At 52.7% G+C, this 19,224-nt stretch overlaps 1 protein-coding gene across 2 annotated transcripts in view; it reads right to left on the bottom strand.

The window, feature by feature from the left end:
* Ski (SKI proto-oncogene) overlaps window positions 1-15,365 on the bottom strand; it is a 68,707-nt gene extending 53,342 nt beyond the window's left edge. For both annotated transcript variants that reach the window (XM_048416720.3, XM_048416730.3), the window contains exon 1: window positions 14,255-15,365. In XM_048416720.3, the coding sequence (XP_048272677.1) occupies window positions 14,255-15,223 (969 nt within the window). In that variant the 5' untranslated portion in view covers window positions 15,224-15,365. The remainder of the gene's footprint in view (window positions 1-14,254) is intronic.
* Window positions 15,366-19,224: the final 3,859 nt, after the last annotated feature.

The following is a 19,224-nucleotide window of genomic DNA, read 5'->3' as shown; positions in this document are numbered from 1 at the left end:
ACATCCATAACTGATAAAGAATCCCAGCGGGGTGTAGGTGACCACTGTGGCTTCTCAGACTGTTAGTGGAACATAGCTGGCTCTCCCAAAAAAGGGCCAAAGAACTAAGCCTTCAAGATGCCGCACAACACTGTCTAGGTGTTTGTTCAAACTCCTCTGCACAGAAATGTCATGACCCCGGGTCACAGAGAACCAAGCCTAGCTATGACTTAGGATCTCACATCCCTAACCAAACAGATCTGTCTCTAAGGTCCAAAAAACTAGCGCTTGGGCAGAAGCACAAAATACTGCTGAGCTACTATGCACATGAAAGCAGGAGGTGGAAACCTCATCCCACAATGGTAAGAGGTGACTTTTACTCACCATCGGCCAATCAGAGGCAGGGTCAGTGAGAAAGTAATGGCCTAAGTCTATCAACTCTCCCTTTCTTTAAAAAGCCAAACAAAGCCACCTTCCCTGTGGCTGTCACAGGCTACCAGTTCCTACTCTAGTTACAAGGTTTGCCTCAGATCCCACTAGACCACCACCCCCACGGCTAGCAGGGGTCCTAACATTATTTGCAAAACAAAAGTCAAGGGCCCTGTTTTCAAGAACCACCCTGGCCTGCTCTTCTAAGCCTCCTTTATTGACATTCAACAATTATGATCAAGCCTGACAAAAGTTTCCCATCGCCTCAGAGGCTTCCAGGCCGAAAGAGACAGTCACAAACCAATGCTGGGAATGGCAGTTCGCCTGGCTGAGTAATCAGCTCGTGCAGAACAAGCCTAGGATAGGAGCCAAGTCCTAGAAGATACTCCCAGGTTCTGGACATAGTGCTGTATGGAAAGACAGACTCCCAGGTTCTGGACATAGTGCTGTATGGAAAGACAGACTCCCAGGCTATCAGGCTCCAGGGAGAAACAAAGGGTTCTATATGGGGTATGTACATAAACTACCATGTTCACAGCATACAAGACTCTCCACACTGTGAGGTGCTAGAGCCCAACAGTAGACACACCTAACACTCATAGGCTCCTGTCATTCATAGGCTCCCTAAGAGCCAATAACACCAAAGCAGTCCAGCATGGCCCAAGAAGAGACCATAATGAAGCAACCCTGGTGAAGGGGGAAAGTGTACTGAGACACAGGAAATGGTGCCTGGAGGCAAGAGACTTAGTAGGGAGGGGCAGGCTCTGGCCAGTTTCTTCCTAAAGCCAAACTGGACAGAGAGATGCTCCCTCCGGTAAACAGGAAGGTAAGGGAATGTCTCCTGACCCAGAGGGGAGGCCCTGTATTCCTTTCCCATTTTCTAGAAAGCAGGAGGTTGAGCCCATGGTGGTCCCTACCAAGAAGGAATGCAGAACTGTGGTAAGAACTTGCTCCAGAATGCAGCAAAACACAGGCCCTTAAAACCTGAAGCCTCCTACAGCCCTCTTCTCCCAAACTGAAGTGGCTGCCATCCACGCCCCGCCCCTTCAGATACATGACAGTAAAAGCAGGCATGCACACACATGTGCACACAACAGCTACTACTGCACATTTCCTCCCGCAGCCACAGGCCGAGCACACAGACGTGTTCCACAGAGCAGCTTCCTCCAGACTCCTCACTGCTTCTTATTCAAGGTCATGTTCCCAGCCTTTCACAGGGTGGGCTGCCTGCTTCACATCCAACAGGAATCCTTTCCATGATCCTTGCCAACCCCAGGCAGAGAAGTGGAAGTCACACTCATCACAGGTACAGAGGATCTCCATAACATAGAAGGATCCAGCTCAGAGATGATCCTATCTGCTCGTACACAAAGGACAACTATGGCGCCCTGTTGGCCACAAGACAAACAAACCACGGTCCATGCCAGTAGGCAAAATATAAGCAATTAATACAAAATAGGTAAAAACTAACACTGAACAAACCAAAACACGTGAAGGTTGTCTGAGTGATGGAAAGTATGTATTGAAGAGAGGCATTCAGCTCCCAGGACCCACACCAGGCGGCACACACACTAGCTCCAGAGAATACAATCCAACACCATCTTCTGGTCTCCATGAGAACCCATATATGTGGCACACACAGCACACAGAAAGTAATATTCATAAAAATAACAATAAATCAGGCAGTAATGACACACACCTTTAATCCCAGCAGAGGCAGATGGATCTCTGAACTTCAAGGCTACCCTAATCTAAAGAATGAGTTCCAGGACAGCCGGGGCTAAAAGAAACCCTGTCGAGGGGTGGGGGTGGCACCTCATTCAAAATGCACACACGGCAAAGTGCTGAACATCACAAAACACCACAGAGGCACCACCAGAGGCAAGCCACCAAGAAGTGTCACCTTACACTCATTAGGATGGCTGATACCAAAACCAAGAGAAACCAGAGTTTATGAAATGCTCAGTGGGTAAAGGTCCTTGCTGGCAAGCCCGATGACTGAGTATTCCATCCTAAAATCCACACGGTGGCAGAGAGAACCGACTCTTCAATGTTGTCCTGTGACCTATACGTGCATGACACGGTACATGCGTGCTCACACCATGCACAGTATACACACATAAAGAACACTCACAATTATCAACAAAGATTTACAGAAAATACAATGGTATGTACTGGGAATAGAGAATAAAAAAAAAATGCAACTACAGTCGTGGAGCAGCCCCACGTCTAGCAGACCCCAGACAGCCTGAGAAACACTGTGTAGCCCTGGCCACAGGACCATTCACAACAGGAGAAGGTGGAAGCAACTCAAGGATCCACAGGTAGATGAATGGATAAAGGAGATGCTATACAATGAGATGAAGGGATGTTGGGGGGGGCAGAAAGGAAGAGAGGGGAGGGGAGGGAAGGCCAAACTAGGAAGACCAAAACAGGAGGGCCACAGCCAAATATTACCTCAGAGAAAGGAAAGAAAAGAAGGTAGGGTGGTTGATACATAGGGATAAACCTTGAAGACACTGTGTTCAGAGAACAAAACCAGTCTCCAACAGGCAATGCTAATGTAGCTGAGGCTCCTAGACTCTGAAGTGGAGCGTGAGGGCTAAAGAGCAGTGTTTACACAGGACAGACTCTAGGGCAGGGTAACTGAAGATAACTGGGGGATTGTGGTGACAGTTGAATATGGTAACGCCATGCCAAGTTCAAGGCCAGGCATCAAATTCAGGTTTAGCAGAGAGCATCTTTCCCATGGGTCATCTCAAGGACTCAGTTTATTTATTTATTTTTTGGATTACACATGATCCTTTAGGCTTTGTTTTATATACATTGCAGAAGCTTCGATATGAAGCCATGTAGTATTACCAATGCCGTGCACTGTCAAGAATGCAGTGTGTGATCCTGGGATGAAGCATGAGTCACATTCAGTCCCCCGAACTAGGAGAAACACAGCATCCCTGGTACTTCCCACCTCCAGCTCCTGTGAGGGGATGGCGATTGGGCCCTACAGAGTCAGCAATGCTGCTCTTGGGGTATTCTTGTCTCAGTGCTAGACTCAGTACCACTGCTGTGTGGCGCTGCTGTGTCCCTGTTCTCACGCTGATGGTGTTTGGGCTCTTGAAACAAGAACACAGAATGCAGTTGGGTATGTCTTGATGCAGCATGGGCATAAACGGCAGGTAAATCTGGGGCAGGCCTAGAAGTGAAATGGCTCGGTGAGAGGCTCATAATCAGTGAAAGTACCCCTGTGGGTCCCACTGGAGTGCACAGGGGAAGGAGGAACCCAGCAAGGCCCTGCTTTCAGAATCTCCAACACTTTAGGAGCTGAAGCTGAAAGCAGGAGGGGTGGAAGAGGACAGAGCACACGATGGACTGCAGGGTCTAGGTATAACCAACACAGTGTACAGCTCCACAGCTCCACAGCTGCTCCAAGTGCAGCTGTGCAGGGCTTCGTCTCAAGCGTGGAGGCTGAAGGGAGAGGCCCCAGTGGAGAGAACAGGGCCCAGAACATGCGGAACTCCCTACCCTTCACCTGATGTCCTCAACCTTGAGTGCACAGGACAGGATGCTGCAGTGAACGTGGTCTGCAGCACAGAGCAGTGACCAGACGCCCAACAATACATGATGCCCTTACTATGTCCTGGCTACATTCCTATAATGGTCTATCATCTCACTAATGAAGAAAAGAACTTTACTTATATATAACACCTACTTTTCTTTCTGTACCAGACAATCTCTTTGAGTTAAAGACACTCCCACCTTAAGTCCACCAAGAGCCGTGCCCAGTCTATTCTCAGATGCCGGAGCCAGGTATCCCCTTCTCCAGCTCCTCCTCATCAGTGACATTTGCTTTTGGAAAATATCCCAGACACACCCTAGCCATAAGGTTAGGATACCCAGAACAGAGCAGAACCTGTGGACAGTGGTGGTTCACACTGCAGGAAAACCCTACTGAGTCCTGGCCAACCATCCTCAGCCCACAGAGGAAGAGATCACTTTCTCCCTTTAGAGTCAGTTAAATGACCCAAAATCCCAAAACCCAATCCAAATTAAATATTTAAACGAGAAAATAGACCAAGCCCAGGCAGGTGCAGTCCTGGATCTCAAAGCAATGCTTTAATAACAGGCCACATGCACAAAGTCGGTCCCACAAGATAATGGTGGAGCTCAAAAATTCCTACCACCTAGTATTTTCTTTCTCTCCATTCTTCCTTTGAGACAGGGTCTTTCTATGCGGCCCAAACTGGCCTCAAACTTGCCATCCTCATGCCTTGGCTTCCCAAGTGCTGAGATTATAGGCCTAGGACACTACATTCAGCTCCCACCTTTTGCATGCTTAGACACATTCAGATGCATGCAGACTTACCCACCCCTCACTGACTGCCTACACAGGTACAAGTACACCCTTGCACAGGTATAGCTTTGGCACACTGGGCTATGACAGAGCCCAAGTATGTGGTCAGTCACACCACTTAGATCTATGTAAGCACACTTTGCAATGTCCACCCAGTAACAAAATCACCTAACACTAACACTATGTTACTCAGAATACACCTACACCATCAGTTATCATGTGACTAGAACTATAAACCAGAGAGGAAAACCAGGTAGTAGCTATGCACATCTTTCATCTCAGCACTTGGGAGGCAAGGGCAGGTGGATCTTGGTGAACTCAAGGCCAGTCTAGTCTACAGAGCTAGTTCCAGGACAGCTAGGTCTATTTCACAGAGCAACCCTGCCTCGAAAAACAAACAAACAAACAAACAAACGGAAAAATTCTGTTTTGAAAAACCATAAATAATGAATGAATGAATGAATTAGATAAGGAAACATTCTTTCTTCATAACAGAGATGATTCTAATAGCAACAACAAGTAAATTAAAGCAAATTCTAAATTCAACCAAAAGAACCATTTATAACTACCCATTACACACTAAAACATCGTGGTAGGATAGGTAGGAGGGATTCAGAACCAGTGGTTGAAAAGAGGACCGGTAGACAGAGCCTAGACATGGCAGGCTGTCTGAACTCCAGTGTAATGAAAACCACTCTAGCTCAGGAGAATCAAGGCAAAGGTAGTCAAGCAAAGAACATCAAAAAATAGTTCTCTTCACCTCTCCTAAATGGAACTGTAAACCCCAGACTCTGACAACAATGTCTAGGGATAGCCAACTGCATGCATCACATAGCTCACCTAACAGGACACTGGCCCCTTGCTGTCCCATACCCAGTCTAACCTTCCTGACCCTCATTCCAGGGACCCAGCTCTCCCTGGGTAAAATACATGTGTTCTATTAGCACCAGAACCAAGCGAAGGAGGTTTCTTCCTGCCATCCACCAAGAAAGCCCAGGGAGTCACCCTGCCAGCTTGTGCCAGGAAAACAGGAATGTGACCTAACTAACTAACTGAGCTGTGCAGAGGCAACCCACAAGGTCCACCTTGTTTTCACAGTTTAAAGAGCTTTATAAATTGAGACAAAGCCACTAGGGTCAGGCAAGCTGGGCGACACTTATTGCATAGAAGGATGTTAAAAAAAAAAAAATCACAGTTTTGATAGTTCTGCAAAAAAAAACTTAGCAAATTTACAACAAAACTGTCAAGTAATTAAGGCAAGGCACTTCACACATGAACTTAAACTGCTAATTAAAATCCCCTCGCTTAATTGACTACATTTGCATATCATTCAACTTGGGAGTATAATTCTTTTAATGGTTTGGGCAACACCATTGTAACACCAGGAAGCAGGAGGCAGCAGGTGAAGCAGAAAAAAGACAGCCAACACCACCAAACACCAGGTGGCAGCCCCAGCAGTATGACAGGGACCGTCTCCACAAGCACCCAGAAAAGGCACAGCTGAGATCTCAGAACATTATGCCAGCTATGGGGATCTAGGCATCTCCCACTATGGCCTTACCCCAAAAGAGCCAAACAAGCCAGGGTAGGTTCCCAAGCAACACACCCCAGAACACAGGACAGCCCCAGCAGCGTCCAGTAGGGGAGGACTTCCTGCAGCTGCCCTGTGGCAACAGCCCAGGGACAGCACAAGTTCCAATACACACCTCACTTAGTTTCTGCAGGACCAGAACTAAGTCTATGCACTGGTTCTTACGGTGTGGCCCAGCTGGCCCCCACCTGCCAGCCTGCTCCACCTCCTGCCAGAACTAGAGGTCAAAGTCTTTGCCTTGCATTCACCTTCAACAAACAAGTACATCAGTCAAGGTGGTACGCCCTGTAATCTCAATTCAAAAGACCAAAGCAAGAACCGGCTGGACTATACAGCAGGAGCCTGTCCTCCCATCTCCCCCAAAAAGCAAGTCCCTCTCTTGACAATTCAGGACTCTCTTTGCTTCCAGAGAAAGATGCCCCAGTGTCTGTACCTCAAAACAGCAGGCTGCTACCTTCAGGGCCCAGAAAGCACCTGCCCCACAGCCTAAACAAAGCTGGAGCACAGAAGGACACAGTGCTGAGGCCAGGACTGGCTTTGGTTGCGTGAGAGGTCTTCAGGGCAGCAGGATTTAACAGCACATTCTAGACACAGGCCCAATGCTACCTGGTTATCTACAGAACCACAAGGTGCCAGAAAGACTATAGGCCAGTGGCAAGGGCCTCTCCACGGCCATGATGAGGGGCACAGGAGCCATAGAAGGAAAGCACAAAATTAAATGAACTGCTCTGCTCTCCCTCCCCTTTCAGGTCGGTCTCCTCCTGTATTTCTGTGGAGTGTGCACGGCATTGGTTTACTAATGATCTGAAAGAGGAGAGGGTTCTCCAAGAAAACTTTGCACTGTCTACCTACAACTTCTACAAAGAGCACCCAGATATACCCACCCTCAGACTGCACCAGAAGGGGACCATCACTGGCCCTGGCACAGCAACTGGTACACAGAAGTCCTTTATGCCAACACACGTGGGGCAGCAGGACTGCTGGGTAAGCACAATGGTCTTTTTAAGTGCCCTAACTCCTGCAGGTCACATACCTTTTAGGGCTGAGGACATTCTCAAATAAGGCCCTCAAGCTTCCTGGAGGCCTGGCCAGCCTTACCTACACCTCAAGGGAGGGCACCCCAGCAAGGCATGAGGGACTTCATCAGCCTCATCTCTAAAAACAAACAGCAAGACCCAGGGAGAAGGCTAGGCAGGTAAAGTGCTCGCTGCACAAGCATGAGACCTGAGTGCAGGGTCTAAGCACCCACACCAGCAGTATGTGCCTGTAACCCCAGCACTGAATTCTGGGGCTTGTTGGCCAGCTAGTCCAGCCAAAACAGCAAATCAGAGGTTCAGAGAAACTGAATCTCAAAATAAGGCAAGGAAGAATAGAGAAGGACAGCCAGTATCAACCTCAGGCTTACACACACACACACACACACACACACACACACACACAGAGGCATGTTTACACATGCATATACACACATGCACACAAAAAAAATAGAAATGAAAAGAAAATAGGCACTAAGAACTTCAGTCTACAAGCAAAAGGCCACATTCCATAGTCAAAATATTCCCATGTTCCTTTCAGCACAGAAGCAATGGACTCTGCTGGGAGCTGTTCACTCGCCTGGCCTTCCCAGCTAGAACAGCAACGCCCAGTACAGGTTGAGGGGTCTGCGAGGGCAGCAACAGCTCCTTCTCACTCCAGTTGCTTACAGACTCACTTGTGGACAGACAACCCTACACTTAGAGACAACCTGCAGCTGACAATGGTTTTCCTCACAGCACTGAAATAAGCTGCTACCCAAGGAGATCATCAGCATACAGTGTATAGGGACCACAGAATCACATGCAACAGCATCAGGGCGGAGCCCCACGACACCCACCAGTTACACCTGAAGTACAGCCACAGCTCTCACCTAAACTGGTAAGGCCACTCTGGGGAGCTTCGCCACCCCCCAGCTACTGTCACCTCACATACGGTGGCCTGTCCTTGCTAACACTTGTCACTTCACACATAACTCAGGAAGTCAGGAAGGGGAAGGGCCACATCAGAGCCCTCAGGTCGGGTCCACCTGCTGGCCCACAGGCCTTCATAGTACACCATCACCTCCACCAGGTCCTGGCATAAAGCCAGCTCTCAGCACCCATGCCTGCAAGGGTGGGAGCTACAGGAAGCTCTTCCCAACAAGAGCTGTTTCTTTCACAGAGGAAGCCACAGGCGGCCTGCAGAGGACTGGGAGGACATTAGGGCTCACAGCCCCAGCCAAGGCAAACATTCCAGGACTTTCCAAGCACTCCAGCTGGAAGCAGGGTCCAGGTATCTCCCAAATCACATGTGAGAAATAGTCTTCTTCAGAGCACACGACAAGACAGACAAATAAGCGAAGACCAGCCCCAAGGACGCATCCTCCCTTCCCTTCCACAGCCACCGGAGTCTGGATCCGAAGCCCTGTCAGCAGGAACCACTTGCTTCCACTGAGTCATTACTCCACTCCCACTGCCCAGAGACCCAGCTGTGGTCAGCCCCCACTCATTCCCAGAAGTCAACAACAGAGCACACCATACCACCACAGACAGCAGACAGCTCCCACAGCGCACACAGAGACTGGGTGGATATGGTGCTACACCTCATCCTCATGGTTACTGAAGTCCTGGCACCCTCTCACTCAAAAAAGTAAAATCAGAGACAGTACAAATGCCAAACACCAAGACAGATCTCAGTGATTCTGGGCTCTTGCCAAGATCCCTTTATCTGTTTCCACACAAACAGGTCAGTGACTCAGAATGCACAGACAAGCTTAGCCAACTCTACTCACAGGACACTTTGGTAATGTCACTGTGTAGTGCACACGTTCCCTGAAGGCCACAGGCTCCTGCCCTCACATCACTCTTATTTCTAGTTCCACTTAAAATCCATCCAAACACTGGTCCTCCGTTTCAGGAGGCAGGAGTAAACTGGCAGCAGTGAATCTAGAACCCAGGGTTCTCTAGGCAGCAACACAAAAGCTTGGGGACAGGGCCTCATCTGCGGAGAGCAGCTCTATGAACAATCATTCACTACACTCTGCCCCTGGTGACATGGGTGACCCGGGATAACTTCAAAGTACCTCGACAGGCAGCAAGATCATTGGCACACAATACTTGGTATAGAAGGGCCCACTGGGTCACAAGAGGTGGGACACAGCCTTGCTGGTCAGCGTGATAGGACCCACAAGGTGCTGTCAGTGGTACAAAGGATAATGACCAAAACCTGCTCCTCCTTGGACCACATAGGGCACCAAGAGCAGAGCACCTCCCAGCCAATGATCCCAAGCCCCCATCTAAATAGCACCCAGCTCCCAAACCTTTCTCCTTCATGGCAGACAGGGGTTTTGAAAAGAGCATGGGCTCCCCTCTGTTCAGCTCTACTAGAGCTCACAGAAGTAATCTAGCCTGTGTTTTGATTCAAAACAAAGAAACTTAAAAAACATTTCAGTTGAAACTTGCATAATTCTTCCAAAGCAGAAACCTTCCCTCAACTTTCGCAATCCTTAGAAAGAGACATTATTGCACAGAGTCCAGCCCCAGCCATGACCACCTCACCTCCTGCCAGACAGCAGGGGCAGGCCAGCCCCTGAACCGCAGCCTCCCTGCTGGGGCTGCAGAGACAGCAACTTAGACCTGGCCCAGGGGGGCCCCCACCCGGCTCCAGGGCAGGGCTGGGTTCACACTTGGCCCAGACTTCCTCACCCTCTACATCCTGTCTGCCCTTAGACACTTCAGACAGACATTACACAAACCAACTACAGGGGAGGTTGAGAAATGCCGAGAGTCAATGACCTTACTCTTGGAAGCTTCTTGATGACCCAGGGCCTCCAGTGGGCAGCCAGGGACAGAGGTGAGGGCTACTCAATGACCCTGCTTCCTCCAGATGGTGAGGGACCCAGATGGCTCCCAGAAGAGACCCAGAAGGTAGCAGGACAGATGGACAGATAGGCTGACAGGCCACAGAAGAGAACTTGGCCCTCTCAAAGGGGGATGTGCACCAATAATCATTCCCACCCCCACCCACAGCTGGCTATGGTATGTGTAGCACCTAGAGCCCACTCTCAAGCTGTTGTCCCACCCTCTGAAGACCCACTAAGCCTTGGACTGGACCCACCACCTGGGCAGCCATCCCAAAGAGGCCCTCCTGGACCAGGCCCTGACCTCAGGACCTGGCACCCCATCTTTTTGGCTCAAGTGTCTGGAGGGGAATAATCAATGGTAACTCTAAGAAAGTCCAGCACAGGACATGATCCTAGGGGACATTCTTCAGAACGATGCCAGTGGACAGAAGGAAGCCGATCTCTGGAAAAACACCAGACCTACAGGGTCCAAGAGACAGGGTCCTAACATATTGACACCGTCCTCTCCTATATCAATCTTCACATAAGGACAAACCACAGTTGACCATGGTGGTGCACAAATGTGATTCCATCACTCAGAAGGCAAGACCCTTATCCCAAGCAAACCATAACCCACAGAAAGGACTCCTGAACCCAGCTCTGCACCCAAAAGCTGTTACCATGTCCCAAAACACCCAGTGCTCAGTGTTCCCTAAAGCTGACCACCTGGCTAGGTGTCCAGTTTAGAAACATGACCTCTGGGCGGTGATGGCACACGCCTTTAATCCCAGCACTTGGGAGACAGGACAGGTGGATCACCGAGTTCAAGGCCAGCCTGATCTACAAAGCTAGTTCTAAGACAGTCATGTTACACAGAGAAAACTTGTCTTGGGATGGGGGGGAGGAGCTAGCCGAGAAACATGACCTCAGTCATATTGTCCACTATGAGTAATTCCAACAGTCCACATAAAGTGACCCTATCAGCTGACAGAAGAACGTCCTGAGAACCCAAGCTCAAAAGAGGACAGAGATGCAATAACCTAAGATAACCCAAGCTCCTCCACACCAAAGCCCACTTCTTAGGTCCATAGATGGGGCCCTGCTATGCCCCTGTGGCCAGCCTGGAAAGGCAGCTGCGCATGGTTTCCAACCTTCCTATGGACCAGCAGCCACATCCCACAAAGCACACCAAAGTGGCAGCTCACAATGTCACTGTCCATGTTTCTCTATGCTGATAGACTGAACTAAAGTCCAAGAAGAGAAAACTGTCCAGGCGGCTGCGCGATGGGAGGGAAGGTTTTAGAGGTCCCATTCGTCTGTGCCGATCCAAGAAATAGGAGTCTCAGACAGGTTCAACAAAGTGTTGAGGAAAACGAGGCACAGAAGGGCTAAGTGTTTGCCCAAGCTCACACAGCCATTGAAGACTGGATGGGAATGTAAGACCAGCTCCATGAGGGTCAACAGCAGAACTGGCTCCCTACAGATCTGCCGGAAAAGCAGTCAAGGGGGCCCCTGGGAACAACAGACTCACTGAGCATCCAGGCAGCCTACATCTTCAAAGCTTTACCAGGAGAAAGCTGGGCCTGACAGGCACAAGAGAGAAGTGGGATTTCCCATTTCCCCTTGGCAATTGAAAGGCACTGCAGCAGGCGCCCACCAACCTTTGCTGGCATGCCAAGATGGGGTACAGTGGACTGCAGCAAAGTTTTCAGGCTCCAAGCTCAAAGTTCCCTACTCCCACACACACTCAGCTGACCACAGAAACCACAAGTCCACCTGATCCAAGCAGACCCCACCTCAGCCAGGCTGCCATAGAGCAAAGCAGCCGAATGTCATCCGAGCATCAGGAACTCAGGAAGACCACTGACCTCTACCCCTCCCCACTACGGGCTTGGGAACTCACCCCTCCCACAAAGCATTCTGCTCACCCTCAGTCCAAGAGAGCCCAAAGGCCCTGCAGAACAGTTCCAGCACATTCTTTGCTCCTTGTGCCCTCCTCAGTAGATCAAAAATATTAAAATACGCTGTGACGGGAGTCAGGGAGTCATAACCCAGGTCACTCCTCTTAGGATGAGCTAAGTCTGGGCAGCCATGAGTCCATGACTTCCCAGGCTGATGTCCCTTTCCTGGGTGTTACCTGTGGTTCCCGCAGATACGCACATGGCAGCCCAATGCAGACTGGAGGAGCACAGTCCAGTTCAAACCTCAACTACAGACTCACAGAGCCTGAGCTGGGAGCACCCCACAAGGAGGAAAACAGGCTACCAATTCCTCACCAAGTAAGCACTCAGGAGCTGGCCGACATATAGGAACCCACACTGATGCCTGAGTGGAGCTGGAGACACAAATCACTTTTGAAATTTCTCTTCACTCAGTAAACGAGGCCTCAGAGTACTGTCAGGGCGGCTAGCAAGGGAAGGGCAGCTACAAACCACGGCGGAAATGACCCAAGCACATGATCATGGTTCAGCACACTGTCCTATGTTCTAACCCCACGGTGCTGGCACAAGCATCTGAGCCATCTCCTCTGAGCCCAAAGACCCTCATACCCAGAACCACCAGGTTTGTAAGCAGAGAAGGCAGGAGCATATCCCATTCAGCAGTGGCTGGATCAAAGGGACCATGCCAGTCCACTAAACCTAGACAGAAAGACCACAAACACGCATGACCCAGAGCAGACAAACAGACACGCCCAACTCAGACACAATTCCTTGCCTGCTCAAGATAAGAGGTGTGAAAGCTTCCCAGAGGCACAGTCTCGCCAGTCCACTCTACTGCGGTCCCAGGAAGTTCATCGGTCACCACACACATGACTACCTCAGGCCACATTGGCTGACAAGGGTGCAGACATTCCAGACAGATAGGCATCCACTGGCAGGACCCACATCAGCCGTCAGCTTGCCTACTGACAAGTCCACTTAAAAAGACCTTCTTGCAGCCTCCCCCAAGGATGCATTGTCCTGGCTGGGACAGAAGTGCCATAGAACACACAACATATGCACACTCTCTGCAGCCCCTGAAGAACGAGGCAACGGTCCTTCTTCAGAGCCCCTTCCCCCCACAACTCTGACATTCTGCTGGAGGGGCGCCCAGAGAAAACCGGGCTGCAGCATCTATTCACAGATTTAGAAAGAAAAAAAAAAAGTTTGATGCAATAGCTGAATTAATTAGGTCTCCCAAGAATAGCTGAGCCAATGCAGCATTCTGTTGTGTGCAATTTAATAAGCATGGATATTTAAAAGTTACAGATACTTAGGATGCATATGCAAAGAAACTTCCTGTGGACCCCAGCGAATGGTTTAGGTACGAAGTGGCCCAGAAAATGCCCGAGAAGATCCCACAAAGCCTCTGACTCACATACAACACAGCCTGGGCTGACAGAACCTCCACACCAAGTGCAAAAGCAACAGAAGGAAATAGGTGAGTCCAAATATACTGCAGACCATCAGCGATGCGGAGGGCAGGGTTCTGCCGCCGCTGACCAGACCAAGTGCCCTTCAGGTGCACAAACGGAATTCAAAGGGCTGGAAGTGCCAAGTCTCTGCCAAGACAACTAGCTAACTTCGTTTTAGTGTCTGTGCCCCGTGATTTAAAGACAAGAAAGCCAGTAAACATACAAGGCTAGTCAACTGGGACCTCGAGACGACATCCCTGTCATAAGGAAGGGGACAAACTTCATCCTCATCTGGATGGGAGATTTGGGACAAAAAAAATCACAGCCTGGGTCCAGACAGTCTAACCTCGCAGAGCTTGTGGTAGCCTCTTTCTCAGACCTCCCGAGCTCAGCCTACAGGGACAGGGGTTATGAGCTCTGAGAGGGCTTCCCCACTCACTCTTCATGAGTACAGTGCTCAGACAGCACGAAGGCGGCGGCCTTACGGCCTTACCCACAGGAAACTGACAAGGCCCCTAATTTCCTAAAAATCAAAACAACCCAAGGCCAGATAAAGTCGAACCAGGAGCCCCAATCTTTAGAACCCAGAGTGCAAAACCCAGGAGGACCCCCCTCCCCTCCTTGGGCATAGTTTGCTAACCCCAGGACACTTACCCGGGGCACCCTCCGCTTGTACTTGTTGGCATAGTCGAACTTCTCCTTCACGTCGTCCAGGCAGCGGCCAAGGCGGGCCTGCTCCTCCTTGCCTGTGTAGTCCTGGCTCAGCAGGATGTAGGCCCGCCAGTTGGCTGAGTCGAAACCCCAGTGGCAGGTCCGGTTCTCCAGGGCCTTGTGCGAGTGTACCACGAACTTGTGCGGCGGGTACATGAGGCGGCAGTCGAGGCACTGGATGCAGGCGGCGCTAGGACTGCTGTACAGCTCGGGCACCAGCAGCCCCTTGCATTTGCCGAAGCACTCGTGGTACACGCGGACGCTGCGCTCGCTGAGCTCCAGGCCCAGCGCCAGGCTGGCCGCCAGCTCCTTCTTGCAAGGCGGCGGGTAGGCGCCGCCGTAGAGCAGCGCATTGCACAGGCGCTCGGCGTCCGTCTTGGTGATGAGCCCGCACGAGGGCGCGGAGAAGGGCAGGATGCCCATGACTTTGAGGATCTCCAGCTGGTCGGCGGTGCAGCGCGAGCAGTAGATGTGCAGCTCATCGCACACCGAGTTGATCTGCTGCAGTGAGAAGTCGCGCAGCACCGAGTTGAGGATCTGCGGCAGGCACAGACGCTTCTCGCCTCCCACTACGAAACAAGAGATGGTCTCCCCTTCCAGTACGGTCTCACAGCGCTCGGTGGAGCGATCCGACGGCATGAAGAAGGGCCCGGGCAATACGGGCGGCGGCGGCTGAATGGCAGGCAGGTGCAGCACGGGCGGTGGCTCCGCGGCAGTGGGCACCGGCGCCGGCACTGTGGCCGCGCCCGCCTCCTTGGCGCTCTCCTTCTTGTAGGCCTCCTGCGCCCAGCGCGCCGAGAAAGCGGCCGGGCCTCCAAGCGAGCTCATGGAGCTCAGGTGGAACTGCTCCAACGTCTTCTGCAGCCCCGGGTGCGGCTGGAAGCCGCCCCTGCCGGCCGCCGCCGCTTCCATGGTGCGATCGGACTCCCCGGGCCGCTCCCGCTCCCGTGCGCCCGGGCCCCCACGGCCTCCGCCGCCGCCCCGCGCACCCCGCCGTCGACCGCGACCGCGGCCCCGACCGCCCCCCGTCGCCGGCTCACGGCCGATCACGGCCCCGGCCTCGGCCTCGCCCGGGGGCGCGAAGGCAAAGGCGGGCGGGGCGAAGGGGTCCCGCCGCTGGAGCCCGCCGCCACCCGGGCCCGGCGCCACATCCACGCGCCCTGCGCCGCGCCCGCCGCCGCCCGGGCCCCCCGCGCGTCCCCCGCGCGCCCCCCGGGCTCTAGGCGCGGGGCATGCCCCGGCGCGCGCCGCCAACGCCAACGCCAACGCTCGCGGGCCCGGGGCTCGCGGGGGGCGCGCGGGCAGGTGCCGGCGCCGCGAGGCGCGAATCGCCGCGGCGGCCGAGGCCGAGGGGCCCGGGAGGAGCGGGGGGCGCGGGCGCGGGGCCCGCCGGGCCGTCCTCGCGCGGCGCGCCGCCGCTGCCCCGCTCCTCCCACCGCGCGGCGCCCGCTCGGCTCGTCCCGGCGGTGCTGGCCGGCCGCGTCGCGCCCGCCGCCGGCCCCTGGCCGCCTGCCCGCCCGCGCGGCCGCCCGCCGGCTCCCGGCCGCCCGCCGGCCCGCGCGCGCGGCTCCCGGGGCGGCGGAGGCGCCTCTGGCCCGCGGCCTCAGAGCGCGGCGGCGGCGCGGGGCTCTGCGCGCTCGGCGCACATCTTTCGGGCGGCTCGCTCCGGCTCGGACTGAGCGCCCGGAGCTGAGCTCACGCCGCCGCGCGCCGCCCCGCCCCGTACCGCCCCGCCCCGCCCGCGCCGGCCCCGCCTCCCGCGTTGTTTGTTGCTGTGCGTCCGCCTCAGCCGGAGTGCGGGCCAGGAATGTGACCAGCTCCGGGCCGGCTCTTCCAAGAACGCGCGCTCCCCCTCCCGGGCTCGGTGGCGCTCGGCTACTCCCGGCCCGCACTCGGCCCAGCTCGGCTCCGCTCGGGTCCCCCGGGCCGGAACTCGGCCTCGCTCGGTCCCGTTCGGCCTCGCTCGGCCTCGCTCGGCCCTACTCGGTTCCGCTCGGCCCCGCCTTGTGAAGGCCGCTTAGAGGCGGCCACCGAGGAGGCGCCTGGGGCCCCCCTTCCGGCCGAGGCCGCTTCCTGCGCGGCTGGGAAGTCTCCGGTCCTGCTGCCACCACGGTCTTGGGGCCCCGAAACCCACAAGGCCTCTGCCACAACCGCAGGCCAGCTGAGTGGCGGTCCGCAGTAGTTGTGCGCCGCTGCTGCCTTAGTTCCCGGGGTCCTCATTCTACAGAGATAATGCGAAATAACCTCCACTCCCCATACAGTTGGACGTCGTGCTCTACAGGACCGGGACGCCACGAGACATCCCGGAGTTGCACTCCTAACAAGGACACCACAGAACAAACCCCAGATGCCCTCATGACAAGGATGCCACAAAACTTTAGAGTCTGATTACAGCATCTCAAAGCACCGAGGGTCTCCACACGACCGTATGGATAAGGGTATCCTCGTATGATAAGGGGACCATAACACACATTCCAGGTTCCTGAATAAGGACACCACATAATACTCACGCCAGGCTGCCCTTGAAGATACCACACACGCAAAAAAATAAATAAATTCAGGTGCCCACACAACCGGTACCTCACAAAGAACCACCCAAGGTCTCTGGTGCAGAACTGCCTGACATCTGTGTTTCCGTGTGTAGTAATGATGCCACCTGATAAACAGAGCTCCACACCCAAGCCCCACACAGCTAGAACTGCAGAACCTAGAAGCTCACAGCATGACCTAGGAATGCCAAGATGCAGAGCAGGCACAGCTATGGAAAGTTCCTGCATCTTTCCACCCATCATCGACCACCCTGTGAACTGAGGTAATATTGCCAACCAGCAGCTCCTGTCTACTGGATCCTGTTCTGTGAGGTGGGGACTTTGGGACACAGTCCTGCCTTGAAGAAGCTGTGCCTAGCTGCTATTGTCTCTTCTTGAGTCACCTATTAGCCAGTAGCTTGGACAACACTTCGCTGTGATTCTCAGGCAGGCAGCTGATGTGACCCTTACCCTTCAGTCTCCAGGACTGGGAACCAAATACCCATTCGTACATCATGTATCCAGGTTATGGCCGCCACTGCCTGTCCTTCCATGTACTGGACGTAGGACAGTCTTGCAGGGTGACACCCAGAGCAGGTAACATACAGCAGAAGGCCTGGCACAGGAATTCAAAATCAGAGCCTGAAAGACAGTTAAGTCAAGAAGTGGGAACTTCCACCCCAAAGACTCAAATTGGCCAGGCCGGGCACAGGTCTTTCCTGATTGGTGAAAATGAGAAGGGCCACCCACACACAGGGCAGCCTGGGTTGCCTTCAGCTTGTGACCTGTTTCTTACCTGGTGGGTAAGACCAGAACAGGCACAAACCATCACTCCTAGACACAGGCCCTATCCTGGGGCTGGCCAGGCATCTCTGTGCAAGCCTCAGCTGCCCCTACCTACCTCAAGGCAGAGCTTGATATTCAAAGTGCAGGGTTCCCTGTCTGAAAACTAGGTAGTTCCCAACGTGGAGACACAAGTCCACTCCTGAGTTCCCTGTGTTTGCCCACAGTACCCAGGGGATCGGCCTTCCTTCTTAGCATAATCTAGGTTCAAAGTTCACTCTTCTGACTTCCTTCATAATGGAGAGTTCCCACTTTTATCTCCTCAGTCAATACATAAGACAACTAACTGGTAAGGGATTGGCAGGATGGCCCAGCAGGTCAGTAATTGCCCCCCAAAACCTTACCCTAGGCAGAAGAAAGAGAAAAATGGCTCCCATAATTCCTCTGCTGACTTCCACACATGCACTGTGTCATGAGCCTCCCCACTACTCCAAAAAAAAAAAAAATTCAGTGTAGTAAAATAAATAGCTTTCATTAAAAAAAAAAAAACAGCAGATTATTCCTTAAGGGAATATTAAAAAAAAAAAAACAAGAAGCTTAGTTGTATCCCTGTAGATAGCTTTGTCTGCCCACTTGTAGACCCTACAAATTAATGCTGCGTTTGAGGGAGTGACTTCCTTGCATATGACTGTATTCCACACAATTCAGGCAAACTGCAGCCAAAGAAGGTGGCTTAGACAAACCTTGAATAAATTGTGCATGGTGAAGCAGGCTTTAGATCCCAGTACTTGGGAGGCAGAGGCAGGCAGATCTCTGAGTTCAAGGCCAGCCTGGTCTGGTCTAGGTAATGAGACCCATCTCAAAAAAAAAAAAAAAAGGCAAAGAAGTTATTCTTTTATCTTAGGGAGACCCTGGACAACAGTCTCAGTGGTCAGTGCTCTCAAAGATGCTACATGCATCGTGTGGCTATCTTGATGCAAGGCCCAAGCCAGGGGCTATCACTGATCCTAGACACAAACCCAGTGAAGCAGCCATGGTCAGATGCAGTATAAAGGTACTTGTCCCTGGGGCTGGAGAGATGGTTCAGCGGTTAAGAGCATTGCCTGCTCCTCCAAAGGTCCTGAGTTCAATTCCCAGCAACCACATGGTGGTTCACAACCATCTGTAATGAGGTCTGGTGCAGTCAGAATATCATATACATAATAAAAATAAATATTAAAAAAAAGGTACTTGTCCATGAAGGGCATATAGGAAGGGGGTACAGGGTAAAGAGCCCTAGGAAGCAAGGAAGGCTTCAGGCTGATTTCTGTGGCTTCCAACTTCTACTCAAGGCTTTCCAACCTCTGCTCAAAATGATGGAACTTCTGAAGCAGCCCAACCCAGAGGGTCAGAGCAGCTTGACAGACAGTGCTAGCAGGGCCCCACGGCCCCAAACTCAGTGGCACCTGCTAGCTTTCTTCCTTCACCTCCTCCCACAGCTGTTCTGTCCCATTACAGGGTCATGCTATGGGCCAGGCCGCCATATGGATAAATGGAGAATCAAGTCCACAGGCACAGCCATGTTGGGTGAAGGGTTGGAGGCTCAGTACTGGGGACCTAGAG

Source organism: Myodes glareolus, chromosome 6 (assembly GCF_982192425.1).
Source record: "Myodes glareolus chromosome 6, mMyoGla1.1, whole genome shotgun sequence".
Classification (NCBI taxonomy): Eukaryota; Metazoa; Chordata; class Mammalia; order Rodentia; family Cricetidae; genus Myodes; species Myodes glareolus.
Note: the sequence above shows the minus strand (reverse complement) of the source record. Positions and strands in the feature narration are given on the sequence as shown.